Raw genomic sequence first — 16,697 nt, 5'->3', positions numbered from 1 at the left:
TAACCAATGGTTATAACGTTACCGCGGCGATCGGTCTTATGGACTGGAAAGATCTTGCTTACGTATGGAGCATAAAGGGTATCGCCGCCTTTACATACAAAAATGTGGCTACAACAACAATAAACTCTAGCAACCTAATTTTCCATTTAACAGAAATTTTAACTTATATTCGAACAAAGTCGTTGCTGGCAACTTTCAATCTGTCAACATGTTTTCCGATTAGTCAGTGACCTGTCATGACCGATACAATGACTGAGTCGTCTGTTCTAGCCAATGACAGCAAGTAGACCTCTTCAAGTCTAGATTAGGCCACATAGTTTTGGAAAGCTCACAGCCCCCTCTTTGTGACCATCTACCATTTGTTGTCCTTCGAGTCTGGTCCCGAAAACTTAGCTTACATGTCGATAGAGGCATACCCACAGATTCCAGTATCCATGGAGGGTGTAGGGTAGTACCTAGTCTCACAAGCTCGTCCGCTTTACCATTCCCTGGAATATCTCTGTGGCCCGGCACCCAGAATAACGATGAAAGTTCATTCCTTCTCCTCCTTTCATTTTTGGTTAAGGTTATTTATGATTTTATTGGGTTGCCCAAAAAGTAATTGCGGATTTTTCATATAGTCGGCGTTGACAAATTTTTTCACAGCTTGTGACTATGTAATTGCATTCTTTCTTCTGTCAGTTATCAGCTGTTACTTTTAGCTTTATTTAGAAAAAAAGTGTAAAAAAGTATATTTGATTAAAGTTCATTCTAAGTCTTATTAAAAATGCATTTACTTTCTTTTAAAAAATCCGCAATTACTTTTTGGGCAACCCATAAAAAAATGTTCGTCCTTTTTATTACTGTAATAAGATTGGCGTTGAAGACTCACCTATATTTGCCTCTGAGCACACGTTCTCTTAACTCTCTTAATGTCGAGCCATCAAATGGTAGTGACCCACTCACAAGCGTATACAGTATAACACCTAATGACCAAACGTCCACCTCAGGGCCATCATACTTTTTACCCTGGAACAGTTCAGGTGCCGCATAGGGAGGACTACCGCAGAATGTGTCCAGTTTAGAACCGGGCGTGAACTCATTGGAAAATCCAAAATCAGCTATTTTAATGTTTAACTCACTATCTAATAATAGATTTTCAGCTTTTAAATCTCTGTAGAAGAAACGAAACGAAAGGGAGAAATCATGATGACTCATATTTATAAAGATGAATTAGCGTAGTCAGATAGTCATCATTTAATAAATCAATATAGAAAAAAATGTCTCATCATCTCAACACACAAACATATGTACAAACATACCTATGTATTATACGCTTTTGATGACAATATTGCACAGCAGAAACAATTTGACGAAATTTAACCCGTGCTTCCTTTTCCTTCATGCGCCCATGTAATACCAAATAATCAAAGACTTCTCCACCCGATGCATATTCCATAACCAAATACAACGTCTTTTCCGTTTCGATAACTTGAAACAGTTTCACAATGTTGGGATGATCGAGCATTTTCATTATCCTAACCTGTGAATGTAGTAGAAAAAACAAAACAAACATTTGCATCCTTCGCTTTCTAGGGGTTATGATGGCTGTCATCAGCTTACTTACCTCTCTAAAGAGTTTTTGCAGCGAACCAGGATTTAACTGGGTTTTGTCAATTATCTTAATGGCCACCTCCTTGCCGGTGGGCAAGTGTTTGGCCAATTTCACTTTAGCAAAATTACCCTTGCCAATTGTCTTAATTAATTTGTATTTGCCAATATGCTCCTCAGTAGCGCGCCAACGCATGGGCGCGCTGCTGCGTATAGCCATATTGGGAGATCCCTAAAGAAAGCAAAGACAAAAAAAAATAAACATTGAATGAATATTCGTAGATTATTAAATAAAAATTTGGAAATTTTTTTGTATATAAAATAAGACAAACTTCCATTATTGCTGTTGATATATCAATTTGGAAAATTACAAACCTTCTGTTTATTATTTTCCATTGCTAATATGTTCCCACAAAATTCCATAAAATGAAATTCTTCCATATACTCAATATAATTCCATTACCCTATCACATTACTTTGCAAATATTGGGGTCTAATGAATAGTTTACACATAATTTTTAATCTTCTGGCCAAGTGCGATATACACAAGTGTGAACTTTTGAGCAATTGCTTGGGAGCATTTCAAGTCAATCGTTAATAATAAAATAGCACCATATTAAATTTCACACTTTTACAAATAATTCATCAGTAGGTGTTAACACCCCTTAAGCTATGACAAATGTTTAGAAATATTGTGACGTAACAGCAACGTAAATATAATGCGTTGTCAGCTGATCCTATGAGTCTTAGAAAAATTATATTAACCAAAACAAAGTCCTAAGCCTTGTCCTACACTTTAGAAAAGGAATGAGGGCTTATAAAAACTAAACAAAGCATTTAAGCGCCCTAGATAGAGAGAAGGGAATTAAGATAGGTAAATAAAATATCAATTTTGTCGGAATGGTGTCAAAACTACATTCTTTAAAGGGCGAACTTTAAATTGTTGCGATTTTGGCACCCGTGGGATACATAGGACACTTAACTCACCCTGGGCGGAAATGTACTTCAACCTATGGATTTCCAAGCAAATGATTGAATTTGGAATACAGGACAAAAATATTACTGAAGCCAAATATTTGGCACTCAGAAAATTCCTGCAGTTAGTAGTAACAAGCCAAGCGAGGGAGATGTATCAACATTAACCCTTTCAGACCTGAAAAAAAAACTTTCACCGATTGGTATGAAATTTTCAGCAGCTACTTATTTTTGTGCCATAGTTATATGAAAAAAATTGATCCCTGGATTCTGAGAAAAGGGCATAACACGTTTGTGTAACTTAGGTTTTCGGGTTTTACATGTAAATAAATATTTTGAGTATTTATGAAAGGGTTTAAGGGAAGGAAAAAAATCTATTCCGCAAAGAGAAGAGAGAAATGGTAAGACATGAGTATAAGCGAATCAAGATATTCCCGAGTCGAAGCGAAGTTCGAAAATTCTACCCAATAATTTTACCATCAAAACGTTGGCTTTGATACAGCCACATGCTCATGCAGATACAAAGAAGAAATCTCAGGTAAAATATACAAATAGCTTGCTCAGGATAGGGACTAGAATATGACAGCATGTGTAAACTACAGTCAAATTTCTCTTCCTCCTCCCATACATTATGCTTTCCAAAGTATTGCGCGAAAGAACTGGTAAACCCATCATAGACCTACACTAGAGACACAGATCGACCATGTTTAAATTTGATGTGAGTGGCTTATAACTGGACAGACCAAGAAAAACAGAGATTTCTAAGAAAAGCAGATATAAGCATGTATACTAGAAAGACAAAGTTAGGTGAATATGAATACCCACTCATCTTAATTGGAACGATAATAAGAGAGGACAACTTACCGCAGAGGTTAGCATGTCCGCATGGGTTCGAATCCTGGCGAGAACATCAGAAAAAATGTTCAGCGGTGGTTAAAATAGAAAGAACCTCTACCAGACGAGGTTTCAGACAGCTGAATAGAAGATTATAGACATGAATAGCCAGGACACACTGCTGACTAAAATTTATGGGCGAGTCTGCGGATGGAGAATGTAGGCGTTGTATGAACTACGATCTTTATGAACTGTACGACAACGTTAGCATAGTTAAACGTATCAAAATACAGCGGTTGCATTGGCTAGGTCAGGTTATTAGAATGAATGAAGAAGCTACCGATAGAAAGACCAAGTGGAGAAAGTCATCTCGAAACTTGGTGTCAGAGATTGGAGAAATAGCGCAGAAGATAGAGGCGCTTGGAAACCTAGTCTACGTTCAGCTAGTGCAACCAATGTTCTGTAATGGCCACCTAATTAAGCAAGTAGTAAGTAAGCACGAAGACAAGTTGCCTTCAAACCCATAAACAAAAATGGCATTTCTATGCTGTTTACATATAAACAAGTGTCCACACTACATTTACAACATTGCATTGACACTTACGACGAAAAAAAAAAGAAAATAGTTGTTCGTATTGTATAATTTGTAAAATACCTTTTTTGCTTTCGCTGCGGCAGCTGATTCTCTATTCTTGAATTTCTCTGCTTTGCTGGTGGCCACAATGGGTAGGCCACCATTTTCCATCATTGTCACAACAACCTTGTTGTTGGTCGAGGTGGTGCCGGCCGTGGTGGCAGTACCCTCCTTAACGGGAGCCAATGTATTTAATGCGGTGGTGCCATCATGACCTAGTTTATTATTTAATTTGCGATCTATATAGCTACCCTCTTTGTGGTAGCTTTGCATCTGCTTAACAGTGGCAGGCGTATGTGATTTGGAACGTTTTAAAAATTTCATCATTTGACTTTTCACCTTTGACGACGATGATTTATCCCCAGTCGCCGTCGCTCCGGAGCCATTATTATTTGTACTACTACTATTGCTGTTGCTGTGAATAGTCATTGAGTTTCGATTGGAATTGCTGATGGCCATGCTGGTGGGATCCAATAACTTTTTGCCCCCACACTTGTTGGCATCCAGTAAATGCAAACGGCGAAAATTTCCATCCGCCAGTCGTATATAACAGCCCTCAGACATTTTGTGATATGAATCTGTGGGTAATTTATGGAAGTTTCCCTGTGGGGTGCGATAATAACAATAATCTGTCTTGTGATAGCCATTCTCTATGGCCGAACTATTTTGCGATTCTGTGGCGGAGGAGGCATTGGGAGCTTTTGTGGTGATGATCTCTAATTTTTTTAATTCTTTTTCGGCATTAAAGTTTATGGGCGGTGCGGCCATGGTAACGGGGCGAACCCTTGCTAAATCCAGGCCGCCCCTGCGTATTTTATCGGAAGCACCACCACCCGATGATCCGGCGCTGCCACCGGTGGCTGTGGGAAGTGTGGCATTTTGCCGTTCTCTATATAGCACCGTATTGCTGTCGCTGTTGTTGTTCGTTTGGCCACCGTCATGAGAGTTATTATTGTTGTTGTTGTTGCTATGATGGTTGCTGTGTATGTTGCTGCTGGTGGTTTGTCCCATATTAAATTATGAATTCCTATGCAAAGCTTAAAAACGTATTCGTTACCGCCGCACATTGACACATTTCTCCAAAACTTATTCCTATCGCCGTTGTACTCGTCGTCGTTGTTCTTGTAGTCGCTGCCGCTACTGCCGCCACCGTCTGATTCCCAGCCGTTGGATGTTTCGTTGGGAATATTTTAAACAAATTTGGCTTGTAGCTGCTTTTAACGATTTTGTGGCCTTTTAACAGCAGTATTGACATTGGTGAAATGATTTCAGAAGCAAAAAATTTCTATTTTTCAGAAAGACAAAAAAAGTTGTAGCTTGGTATTTTCTACTTCTTTTCTTTCATCATACGCGTTGCTGTTCGCTCATACTACATGTACAATTACAAATACAAAACTTATGCAAATAGAGGTAAGAAATTTTTGTACACTTCACTTTGGTCATATGTCGTACTAATTGTGGTCATACTATTAACCATTTATCGTCGTAGAGAGAGTGCTGCGGTGGCTATGGGTGGCGAGTGTGTCCGTCTTTCTGGCGACTGACTCTTATTCTTCGTTTTTTTTTTGTTTTTCTTTCAATGGGCACACTTGAATATTTTGCTTTTGTCTTTTACCATATTTACACTATCAGAGTTACAAGAGGAGATAACAGAAGTCACTGACAGCTGAGAGAATATCTCTTGGTTTTTTTTTACCGTATCAAGAAATAATAACAATCGCGATGAAGCACTACCACGATAACATCATAAGTTTACAACATCGCATCCCTTAGTGGATCTTTGGCAAGACAAACAACAATCACACTTACATACACCTACTAAAGTTATCCGTGTGTTGTCGCTGATAGTGAGCTAGAGCTATAGCCGTAGTGATTACCCAAACTATATTACTATGGCGTATTAGTAATTCTGGGAGTTCATTTATTATTATTTTTTTTTATTATGATGGAGGCACACAAAAGTGACAGACAGAGAGATCTGTTTATACAGAAGGCAAAAGGCAACAACAACAGACAGTAGTAAAGTTATGAGATGATTTTTTTTTCTCATTTTCTATTTTCGCTTACACTTCCCATTCTGGCTAAGGGGTTGCCATAGGCCATATTAGCAAGACAATTGATTGATAACTCTACGAATACGAAACAGCAAAATTAAAATACCTATATGTACAACAAACATAAAACTTTTAACCCGTCGCAACCTTAGCGAATTTTTATTGTTTTTATTATTATGTGGACATTTATTTTAAAATTGACAAGCGACCAGATGATAGAAAAACACATTTCTCGCATGTCAATAAAATACTGCGTTACACTGTAATGTAAAAACTTTGCCATTTTACTGATAGAAAACTGCAATATGGCATCACCAGACCTCAGACATTTTTGGCGAAGTAACCGTGACTGATCCGAAGAGATGCGCCAGGTTGTTCAACCGCCAATTTATTGTGCATCCTGAGAGTGACAGGGCAAGGAGGAGAGCCATTCGCCATATTCGAGGTCTCCGAGCCGATGGACAGCCATCACAATTTACCGTGGGCAAAGTTACGAATGTCATCTGTGGCGCCAAATCATCCAAGGCGTTGGGCCCCGACGGAATCTCTACATTGATGTTGTAAAATCTGCATTTACCTGGAGTTGAGTACCTTAATACTGTCCTCAACCTGTCTTTGAACACTCTTATGGTTCCCGATGTCTGGAAAATGGGCAGAGTGATCCCGCTACTGAAGCCTGAAAAGAACCCGAGTTTGGGGGAGTCGTACAGACCGATCTCGCTTCTCTCACCAGTAGCAAAGACGCTTGAAGCATTACTCCTCCCGAGCCTCGTATGAGAATTTCCATTCGCCGAGCATCGACATGAATTTCGAAGACTGCATAGAAGCCCACCGTAGCGCAGAGGTTATCATGTCCGCCTGTGATGCTGAACGCCTGGGTTCGAATCCTGGCGAGACCATCAGAAAAAAATTTCAGCGGTGGTTTTCCCCTCCTAATGCTGGCAACATTTGTGAGGTACTATACCATGCAAAACTTCTCTCCAAGGAGGTGTCGCACTGCGGCACGCCGTTCGGACTCGGCTATAAAAAAGAGGCCCCTTATCATTGAGTTTAAACTTGAATCGGACTGCACTCAATTGATATGTGAGAAGTTTGCCCCTGTCCCTTAGTGGAATGTTCATGGACAAAATTTGCATTTGCATAGCACAACAACAGCTTTGCATGCCGTCACCGCACACATTTGCCGTGGCTTCAATCTGCCCAGGCCATGTGATAGGACGGTCCTTGTGGCACTGGACCTATCGAAGGCATTCCAAGGCCAAACTATTTGAGGACATCGTCAACACGTCCCTCCAGCCAAGCCTGAAACGCTGGATCGCGAATTATCTGTGTGGTCGCCAGTCATTTGTGGAATTTACGGATAAGAAGTCGAAGCACCGTAGAGTGAAACAGGGAGTTCCACAAGGTGGGGTGATATCTCCGGCACTGTTTAACCTCTACCTATCCTCCATTCCACCCATCCTACCATCTCTACCTATCCTCCACCACTCATACAGACGGCATAAAAATTGTATTATATGCGAACGATTGTACGATCATGCCATCAGGCCCCCACCCATTGTTGACATCTGCGATAGGTTGGACGTCTACCTCAACGAACTTGCCTCATATTTTGCTGCAAGAAATCTGAAGATATCTGCCACCAAATCTTCAGCCACATTGTTCACTACAAATATGCGTGAGTTGAATACTGAGCTGACTGTGATGGTCGATGGAGAAATGATTCCGACCATCAAGTGTCCCAAAAGCCCCAGCAATTTGCGATAAAGTTAAAAGTAGAAACAAGATCTCCAAGTCACTTGCTGGCACCACTTGTTGATCACGTACAAATCAATTGGCCGGTCTGTGGTAAGTTTTGCACCGCCAGTGTGGTTTCGTCAACTTTGTGACACGCAGTGGAATAATATTTAGATCTGCCAGAATGCCGCCCTTCGAACTGCGACGGGCTGTCTCCTCGGTTTGGATAGAAGTTTTTACATGACATAGTACTTCACAAAAGTCACCAGCATTATGAGGCGATAACCACCGCTGAAACTTTTTTTCAGAGGTTTTCGCCAGGATGTTACGGTGCCCTCCTCATTATTTGTATATATTTTTATATATAATCGATTTCTGGATATAAAGGTAACTATTTTTCTTAATTATCGAATCAATTCGAAAAACACCACAATGGCAACACTGTTATCTGATTTGGTGATAGCTTTGTGTGAGCACTTCTCAAACTGCCTTTTCTCTCTAAATTTCTCTTTTAAGCTTTAACAATTAATTTTGAATATTCATATAGAGATCCCTCTCGCAGTACTACTATGCATAACACAAAGTAATGATAACCACCAAAGAGTCTATGGGTTATTTTTACATGGGATGTTATCGGATGGTTGTGTTTTTCTAGAGAATAGAATAAACATACGATTCATCAAATGCAACTAAAACCAAACCAAAGTTAAAAATATGGCTTGGTGGTTGACTGAATAATTTATAAATAAACTTTTCATTTTTTATGGTGATTGAATAAGGGATGATTCAGCACCAATAGGCTAAACATTATCGACAAATTGCTTATGGACTTTGTTATATATATAGGGGGGGAAACACATAATCTCAACTTTTATCATAGCGGCAACAGCTGTGTAAACAAACAAAATTTAGTTATCAGCTGACTGAAAAAATTTTTTTTTTATTTAAGTTAACCTCTAGTAGGGAGCTAAAAGCTATTGAAAATCAATAAGCAAAACAAAGTAGCTTTTTTAACCCTAGATACTAAGCAGCATTCTACTCTGGAAATGCATCAACAAAAAATTGAGTGGCAATATATTTCTGTGACGTATGGATCCCAAAATATTGTTTCGTAGTTTTTATTTTTCGAAAAATTTTCTCCTGGCAACACTGTAAATTTTTTCGCATAACATTCATATGTATGTTCATAATTAAATTGAAAATGCAACGAACTGTGTCCGACACTTTTTCAGTTGGACCTTGGCTTAATTAAAGGTTTGTATGTTATGCATTGCAATAATTCACGTGTTTTTTGAGGACAGCCCATTTGGTCGGTAAATTCAAGCCATCCACTCTCTAACGTTTGTGTTGATATGAAGAGAAAAAAACACACATAAATTTTTCTGCTTAAGCCACTATTACACGGCATGTAGTTGTCTTATGACATGCCACTTTTTGTATTCACATGTTTGTCAAAAATGTCAATTTACATACGATTCAACATTTTTGCTATCGCATCTGTATGTTGTTTTCGTATGACATAACATAAAAGTATGCGCAAACCTGTTTTTTTATGCAAAAAAATTTTATGCGTAAGTTTTGAGAAAGGTGATTAAATCATAAATTTGTGACAACAAAAACTGTTGATTTCTTTATATTATTGTCAGAAGGAATAGACAAAAATAAACAAAACTACTCAGAGCGTGCTAAGTTCGACTGGGACGAATCTTATATACCCTCCACCATGGTCTCATCTGTCGAGTTCTTTGCGCAGCATCTCTTTTTAGGCAAACAAAGAATAATGATTAAGGAAGGAGGAAGAGCTATATCAAGTTATAGTCCGATTTGGGGCTCAAGCAGCAAAATCGGGAGATCGGTTTATATGGGAGTTGTATCAAGCTATTGATCAATTCAGACCAACAACAAATCGGATGAGAATTGCGCCCTCTAAAGGCTCAAGAAGTCAAGATCCCAGATCGGTTTATATGGCAGCTATAACAGGCTATGTACCAATTTCCTCCATACTTAGAACAGTCATTGGAAGTCATAACAAAACACCTCATGCAAAATTTTAGTCAAATCGGACGAGAATTGCGCCCTCTAGAGGCTTAAGACCTCCAGATCAAAGATCGGTTTATATGGCAGCTATATCAAAACATGGACCGATTTGAACCGTTCTAAGCGCAGTTGTTGGAAGTGATTCCAAAACACCACGTGCAAAAGTCAAGATCCAGGATCGGTGTATATGGCAGCTATATTAAAACATGGACCGATATGGCCCATTTACAATCCCAACCGACCTACACTAACAAGAAGTATTTGTGCAAAATTTCAAGCTCCTAGCTTTACTCCTTCGACATGGCTAGATCGACTTAAAATAACATGACGATCAAGATTATATATACTTCATGGGGTCTCAGATGCATATTTCGAGGTGTTACAAATAGTATGACGAAATTAGTATAACCCAATCCTATGGTGGAGGATATAAAAATGACCTGTGCTATTTTAAAAAGTAATTTTCATATGTTAGTTTCATTTGTATCACACGACATGTACAACGGTACATGTTCTAAATTTTAAATGTCAAAAGACACCTACATACCGTGTAATAGAGCCCTAAATTGATCTTTTTGATATCGATATTAAGATTAAGCTTAATAGAACTCAATCTATTTTAAGCATAAAACAAGTGTTTGGATTTTAATTATTTGGTCATTGAAAAGGTTTCCTCTCGTTTTTGTTTATTTACAATTTGAAATTTGATAATTTTTTTGCGATTGCTTCTCATTGTTTTCACTTTGTTGTTATTTCTTATTCCTCATCATCATCGATTGTGTGGCGTATTGTTTTTTTTTTAAGCTTTGAGTCACTGATCAATCCCAAAAGTGTTCCATTCTACTATGCTCTCTTTCTGGGAAACGAAGCTTAAGCTCTCGTTAATTACAAATTAGCTAACAGATACAATTGCCGTTTCTGCTGCTGCTACAACTGAGAGTGCGAGAGTATGAGTATTGTCAGTGTTCGTTGGGATTCGTAGATTCTTTTTTTTTTGCTGTTTTTTTTTTTTGTTTGTTTGGGCTTTGTCGTGTATCTCAGCAGCAGCAGCACCAGCAGCAGCCTTACTTTGCCTTGCTTTATTTTCAATTCATTCTCATTGTTTGCTTAATTCTTTTTCGCACTCTATGGATATTTTTTTTATTTATTTCATTCTTTTTCATTCAACGTTATTTTCAGATTGTTGTTTGGCTTTTGTTGGTGATGTTGTGGTTGCTGTTGTTGTTATTGTAGTTGTCTTTCGTAGTAGTGATGGTTGCTGTTGTTGTTGCTTTAGCTTCTTGTTATTTATAAATATTCTATTGAATAAATAACTTATACATTTGCTCATCATCAAAAGGAACAACAACAACACCAAAAATAAAAAAAAAACGAAGAAGAGTCACTAGTCCCAAGCGAATGAGCAACAAATGGCCTTTGTTATCTAACATTATCATGAAGAAAGAGCTTAATAGTATAATAATCAATGATTACACACTAACTAACCAAGTAACTACAAACTAAATATACAACAACGATGTTGTTTACTAGAAGATACCACTTAGGTATGTGCCTTGGACATTCTTATTTTTTCATTTTCCATACACTATGACAAATGGAAGAAACTGCTGTTCCGACTGCTGCTGCTGCTTGGGGGGTTTCTAATTAATAAAATTATCTATCTAACGAAATGTATCATGTTTTTGTCCATGCTTTTTTTTCTTCTGTAGATCTTCACCGTCATACGCCGACCCCTCTCACAAACGTCTTTACAATGTTGCCATATAATTAAAAAAAAATGGTAACAAAGAGAAATTGTGAAGGCATTGGGAATTTAAGCAAATGAATGAGCAAGTAAGTAACGCGTTTAGTTTGGCCAAACTTTGGGTACCCAACATGCTTTCAACTCGTTTTTTTACCGACTCAAAGCAATAGTACAGGCAAAAGGTGGTCATAAATAACAAAAGTGAATGGATTCTAAAATTTAAATTACTTCCACATATTTTTCTCATTTGTATAAATAACAAATATTTTCAGGAAAAAAGTGATTGTTTGAATTTGTAACACTACGTTTCAGCTAAACTGTATCCATCCAACTGAGAATGTCAACTGATTAAAGAAAGCATTCCATGACCCAATAAAATTGCAGCACAATAGCTTACAATAGTTAACAGAAAAAAGGAGAGGGGGTAAACGTCTATATAAACGAATGAAAATGTTCAGAAAATATCATCAAACCAATGGCTTTGAGTCAACAACATCATTCTGAAGGGACCATAAAAGGATTAGTCTGACAACAGATATCAGCTTTCAACCTGGTATATTCACCATGGAACAGATATTATCAAATCCTAAAGAAAGGAATATAGAGAAACAGATCGGCACTTATCATATTTTTCTAGAATATAAAACCGCTTTCGGCATACAAAGGTGAAACAAACGAAGTCTAAGATAGGCATTCCAACAAAATTATTAAATTTTTGGAAGATGAATCTAGCTGTTGCCTAGCCATTATCTGCTATTATTACTCCCAACAGCCTACAATCTGGTATAGCTCCCAAATTGACTAATGACTTCTTAACTTCTTCTTTTAGTAAACACCTGTGTACGCTGTGTCTTCTCCTCGCACTATACAACGTCTCCAATTGCTCTTCGACAACACACATCCTGCAGCATTCTGCCAAAGACATGACGCTGCAATGACCATTCAAAACTCCTAACAGCAGTCAGTCCGAATTCATGCTTTCTCAGCCCTAGGATAAATAATCTACTGTTTCGCGAAATTCTCGGCCACAGGGCCTTTGCTACCCTATAACCTAGAGCACTAGAACAAGACTTATTCGCGTGGTCATCGTAAAAGGCGTCCACCCTACAAATAAGCTTGTTCAGTTGAGGGTCACTGCAAGATTTGCGGCAATCAGTGATCCTTGTCTGGCCAGCTCCTCGGCCGCTTTCTTCCCCAACACACCTTGATGGCCCGGGACCCAGCAGAGTCTGACAGCCTTTCCCATGGTCATCTTCTAACCAGTTTCGTCCTCACATGGCCCGTAGCCAGAGTCGTCAGACTGTCCACGCATAACGTGACAGTGTGATTGGGCCGCCGCTCACCCATCGACATCGTCTTCAATAATTTCAGGACCGCGAAAACCTCAGCCTGAAATAAGCTGCATAAACCGATTATGTTTTCGTTACCATTTCTACCAAATATTGCTTGTTGTTGTCACATAAATTTAATTTGATTTGACATCATTTTTAATCGAAAACATGCCAATATGGCATCGCTGCATAATACACACTCCGTCATCACTCACTCATCAAGTACACACATGTGAGAAGCGAGCATATGATGATGATGATGATAGTTTAACAACAGACACTTTGCTCTTTAAGCTCCAAACTGAAATTTTGTATTTGTAGGCATGCATGTATGTATGTAGGTGTGTTGATTAGCACAGTTTTGTAGTTGTAGCATTCATTCAATTGGCAATTTATTTTTCCTTTTGAAATTTACTTTTTTTAAATTGATTCTACTTCTTTTTTGTTGAATTTTTTTTATTTGTATACACAAAGGCACCAAAAGATCGATCACCAACGAACTGCACCGCCGCACGCACCGTCGTTTACACACACACACACGCGCGTTGTTCTCCCGTTCGTGTCGTAGAATAGATGGGTATATGAAGAATGTGTAACGTAATAATTAAATAACAATTACAAATTATTATTTTTTACTTTCTTTATGATAAAAAGTATTCTATTTAATATATCTTTGGATTCTAGGTTGTAAAAAAGTATAGATGTTGTTAACTTTAATCTTTGAATTTTTTTATAATTTTTATTTGTATATTGTCATCGTTTCGTTGTTGTGTCGGTGGTTGCGTTTAATGTTAACTTTATACTGAAAATGTAAATTGATTTTAACTGCTGAAAACATGTCTCAATACGAAACCAGTCAAGTGTTTTAGCAGTCCCGCCGTCGTCGCAGCAGTAGTAGTAGACTTTTAAGTACAAATACGATTCTGTGTGCGCCTGTGTGAATCTGTGAGGCCGCGGCCGTTCTCACAGCACACACAACACACATGCAAACACTCGCTCGCCCATCCAAAGACATTTACGTTTGTGACAATGAACTCAGAGTAGTTGAGCTTTTTTCCGTTGTATCTTTATTTTTCATACACAATAACAAATACAACAAAAATGCCTTTAGACTTGGAGAAGAAGAAGCTTTTTGGTTTTTGCTGAGAATCAGCTCAGCCGAGCACCAAAAAGTTTGTTGTTATTTCTACCTACCTACCTGTTTGCCTATATGGTGGGGCCTGCATACAACTGCTACATACTACTACACTACACACTGGTGGATGGCTGGCGCATTGGACTCTGGGAAATCGCAAACTTTTCATTTCCGTCATTGAAATACAAACTCGCGCCCCAATAACACACTGCCTTAAGCTGAAAGCAGCTCGCTTAACGTCATATTGTGGTTGCATCGCGAAGTTGCTTGTTTTTTTGCTCTATGCTATGCTGTTTGTGCTTTGTTGTTCAACCAAAACAAAAAGGCAATAATAAAAACTTTATGGAATGAATATTACCTCAATTTTTGGTAAAGTTGCAGCAATTTTGCAAGACATAATAGTTAATAATTAGCAAGTTACGTACTTGCATGTATGAACCTATTGTTAAAATCTCAACATACATACATACAGGGTGGCTGATGAAAGCCGCTACCAAAAAAAAATGTAATAACTTTTTTTCTATTTAATAATAATAATTTAATAATTAATTTAATTAATTAATTAATTAATTTAATTAATAATAATTTAATAATTAATTTAATAATTTAATTTAACATGAATAAAAGAAAAATGTATTCCATACACCGAAAAAAAAATGTAGCAATATTCATCATTGTAGCAATATTCATCAGCCACCCTGTACATTGTATCTAGATAATACACAAAAATACACTTCAAAAAAGATTGATTGTTTTGTTTTATCAGTGTAGGTATGTATAAACAAAAAAAGTTGATTGTTTCACACAACTTCTTGCAATTTTCTTAAAAATGTTTTTTTTTTGTATACCTAGAAAAAACAACTTTTTGCTTAGATTTTCAAAAAAATCCAAAAACAAAACAATTTTATTTATTTTCAAACATTTCCTGGAACTATAAAGGGTAGTCGCGTTTTTTCGATATTTCATTTGATATTTCTAAATTTCAGACTTATCTCAATTCGAACGATGGGAAGTTATGCAATCGAGCAACGTGTTTAAGATATTCAATATCATCATCGGCCCTTAAAATTAAACCACCCTATAATTAATTAGGTTGCAATTTCTTTTATAAAATTTACAATACCCACACATGCATAATGTGTATGTTTCAAGAGACCAAAGAATTTTATCTTGCAGCTTTTTATTTATCTTATGTCCATTCTCTGTTTGTCAGTAACATTGTTCTGTCTTTGTTTTATTTATTTTTTTTTTTTTCATTTTTTTCCGGTAACACTACAAAGATAATTCACGTGAATTCTCTTTGTTACATTATATATATGGCTTGCTCTCTTGCTATTTATTTTTCTCTATTTCATCCATTTTTTTGCTAGTTATCTTTCTTTCTCTCTGATATTATTTCCAGTATCTCTTAACTTTTTGTTCTTTTTTCAGAATATCTCACGTTTACTGTCTATTTCTACACGAAATTGATCTCCTTATGATATAAGTGGCACAAAGAGAGCTTAAGAGCAATAACAATTATAACAGCACTGGACAGTGACTTTGATTTTCATAACGGTTTGTTTTTAATAAATTATGGCAGTTTAAAAAGTAAATTGCAGCTCTGTCTTAAGCATAGTACTGAGTTCGACTTTTCGTTCGAATAACTGTTGTTGTTATGATAGCAGTGTGTTGTACACTGAGACGGCAGCGCATAACCGATGAAGGACTCCATCGGATCAATCCATACAACTGGCTGCCAGGGGAACAATTATCAAACGTATTGCAAAAAATTGTGACGAAGAAAATGCGAACACATTCCGCAGAGCTGGTACCGAGTTCTATGAGCAAAATAGAGCGACATGTCTCTGTGTCAATATAAATTTCGCTTCAATTAATTGCAAATGTTATTAAATTCTCACTAACTGAGTTACAAACAACTCTGCTTCAATGTAATTGTTTTTATTATGTGTCGTTGTATGACCTTTATATGTTTTATGTCGAAAAATAAAATGCGGCATATTTCACAATAATAGATGATTTTCGTGCGAATGAACTTAGAATTAGGCTTAATGCGAACACATTCCGTAGAAGTGGAACTGAGTTCTATGAGCAAAATAGTAGCGACAGTATAAATTTCGCTTTAATTAATTGCAAATCTAATTAAATGGGTCACAAACAACTCTAGAGTTTCTGTTAATTTGTGAACCACTCACGAATTTCTTACTGCGCTCTTTATCTATCTTACTTTCTTATTGCGCTCGAAGAAAGGTGCCCTAATATGATCCAATGTTCGTCTCAAGAAGACATGCTTCTACCATTGCACAGCTCACTAATTAGTGAGTGGTGAAAGCATGTAATCTTTTTGAGGCAAAGCAGACTGATGATGGATGCCTTTATCGGGAAAAGGATGTAGTGCTGATTGACATTTGTCTTAAATCTTTCGATGTCAAAGTGGGTGGAAAAAACGTAAGCCGGAAGTCGATTCCACTTACGAACGATTCGGGAGAAATAAGAATTCTCTCTATAACGCATTGTGCGGTACGCTGGCCAATCAATTACAAACGGGTGTAAGTTCCTGGAATGTCTAGTATCCCTGACATACATCCTTACATCAGGAATAAGAAGACGAATATCAGACGAACAC

The 16,697-nt window shown here is 37.4% G+C and overlaps 1 protein-coding gene across 16 annotated transcripts in view; it reads right to left on the bottom strand.

Moving 5' to 3' along the window:
- LOC106082394 (serine/threonine-protein kinase MARK2) overlaps positions 1-16,697 on the bottom strand; it is a 110,647-nt gene that overhangs the window by 66,788 nt on the left and 27,162 nt on the right. For 9 of the 16 annotated variants that reach the window (XM_013244865.2, XM_059368609.1, XM_013244869.2 and 6 more), the window contains exons 1-5: positions 13,352-13,728; positions 4,055-5,318; positions 1,607-1,822; positions 1,302-1,522; positions 872-1,153 (exon numbers count right to left, since the gene is read on the bottom strand). In XM_013244865.2, coding sequence (XP_013100319.2) covers positions 872-1,153; positions 1,302-1,522; positions 1,607-1,822; positions 4,055-5,044 — 1,709 coding nt within the window. In that variant the 5' untranslated portion in view covers positions 5,045-5,318; positions 13,352-13,728. Of the gene's footprint in view, positions 1-871; positions 1,154-1,301; positions 1,523-1,606; positions 1,823-4,054; positions 5,769-13,351; positions 13,729-16,697 lie in introns of those variants that run through there. The other 7 variants (XM_013244871.2, XM_059368610.1, XM_059368612.1 and 4 more) reach the window with 2 other exon arrangements.

Source organism: Stomoxys calcitrans, chromosome 5, assembly GCF_963082655.1.
Source record: "Stomoxys calcitrans chromosome 5, idStoCalc2.1, whole genome shotgun sequence".
Taxonomy (NCBI): Eukaryota; Metazoa; Arthropoda; class Insecta; order Diptera; family Muscidae; genus Stomoxys; species Stomoxys calcitrans.
This window is presented reverse-complemented; position numbering and strand designations above follow the sequence as displayed.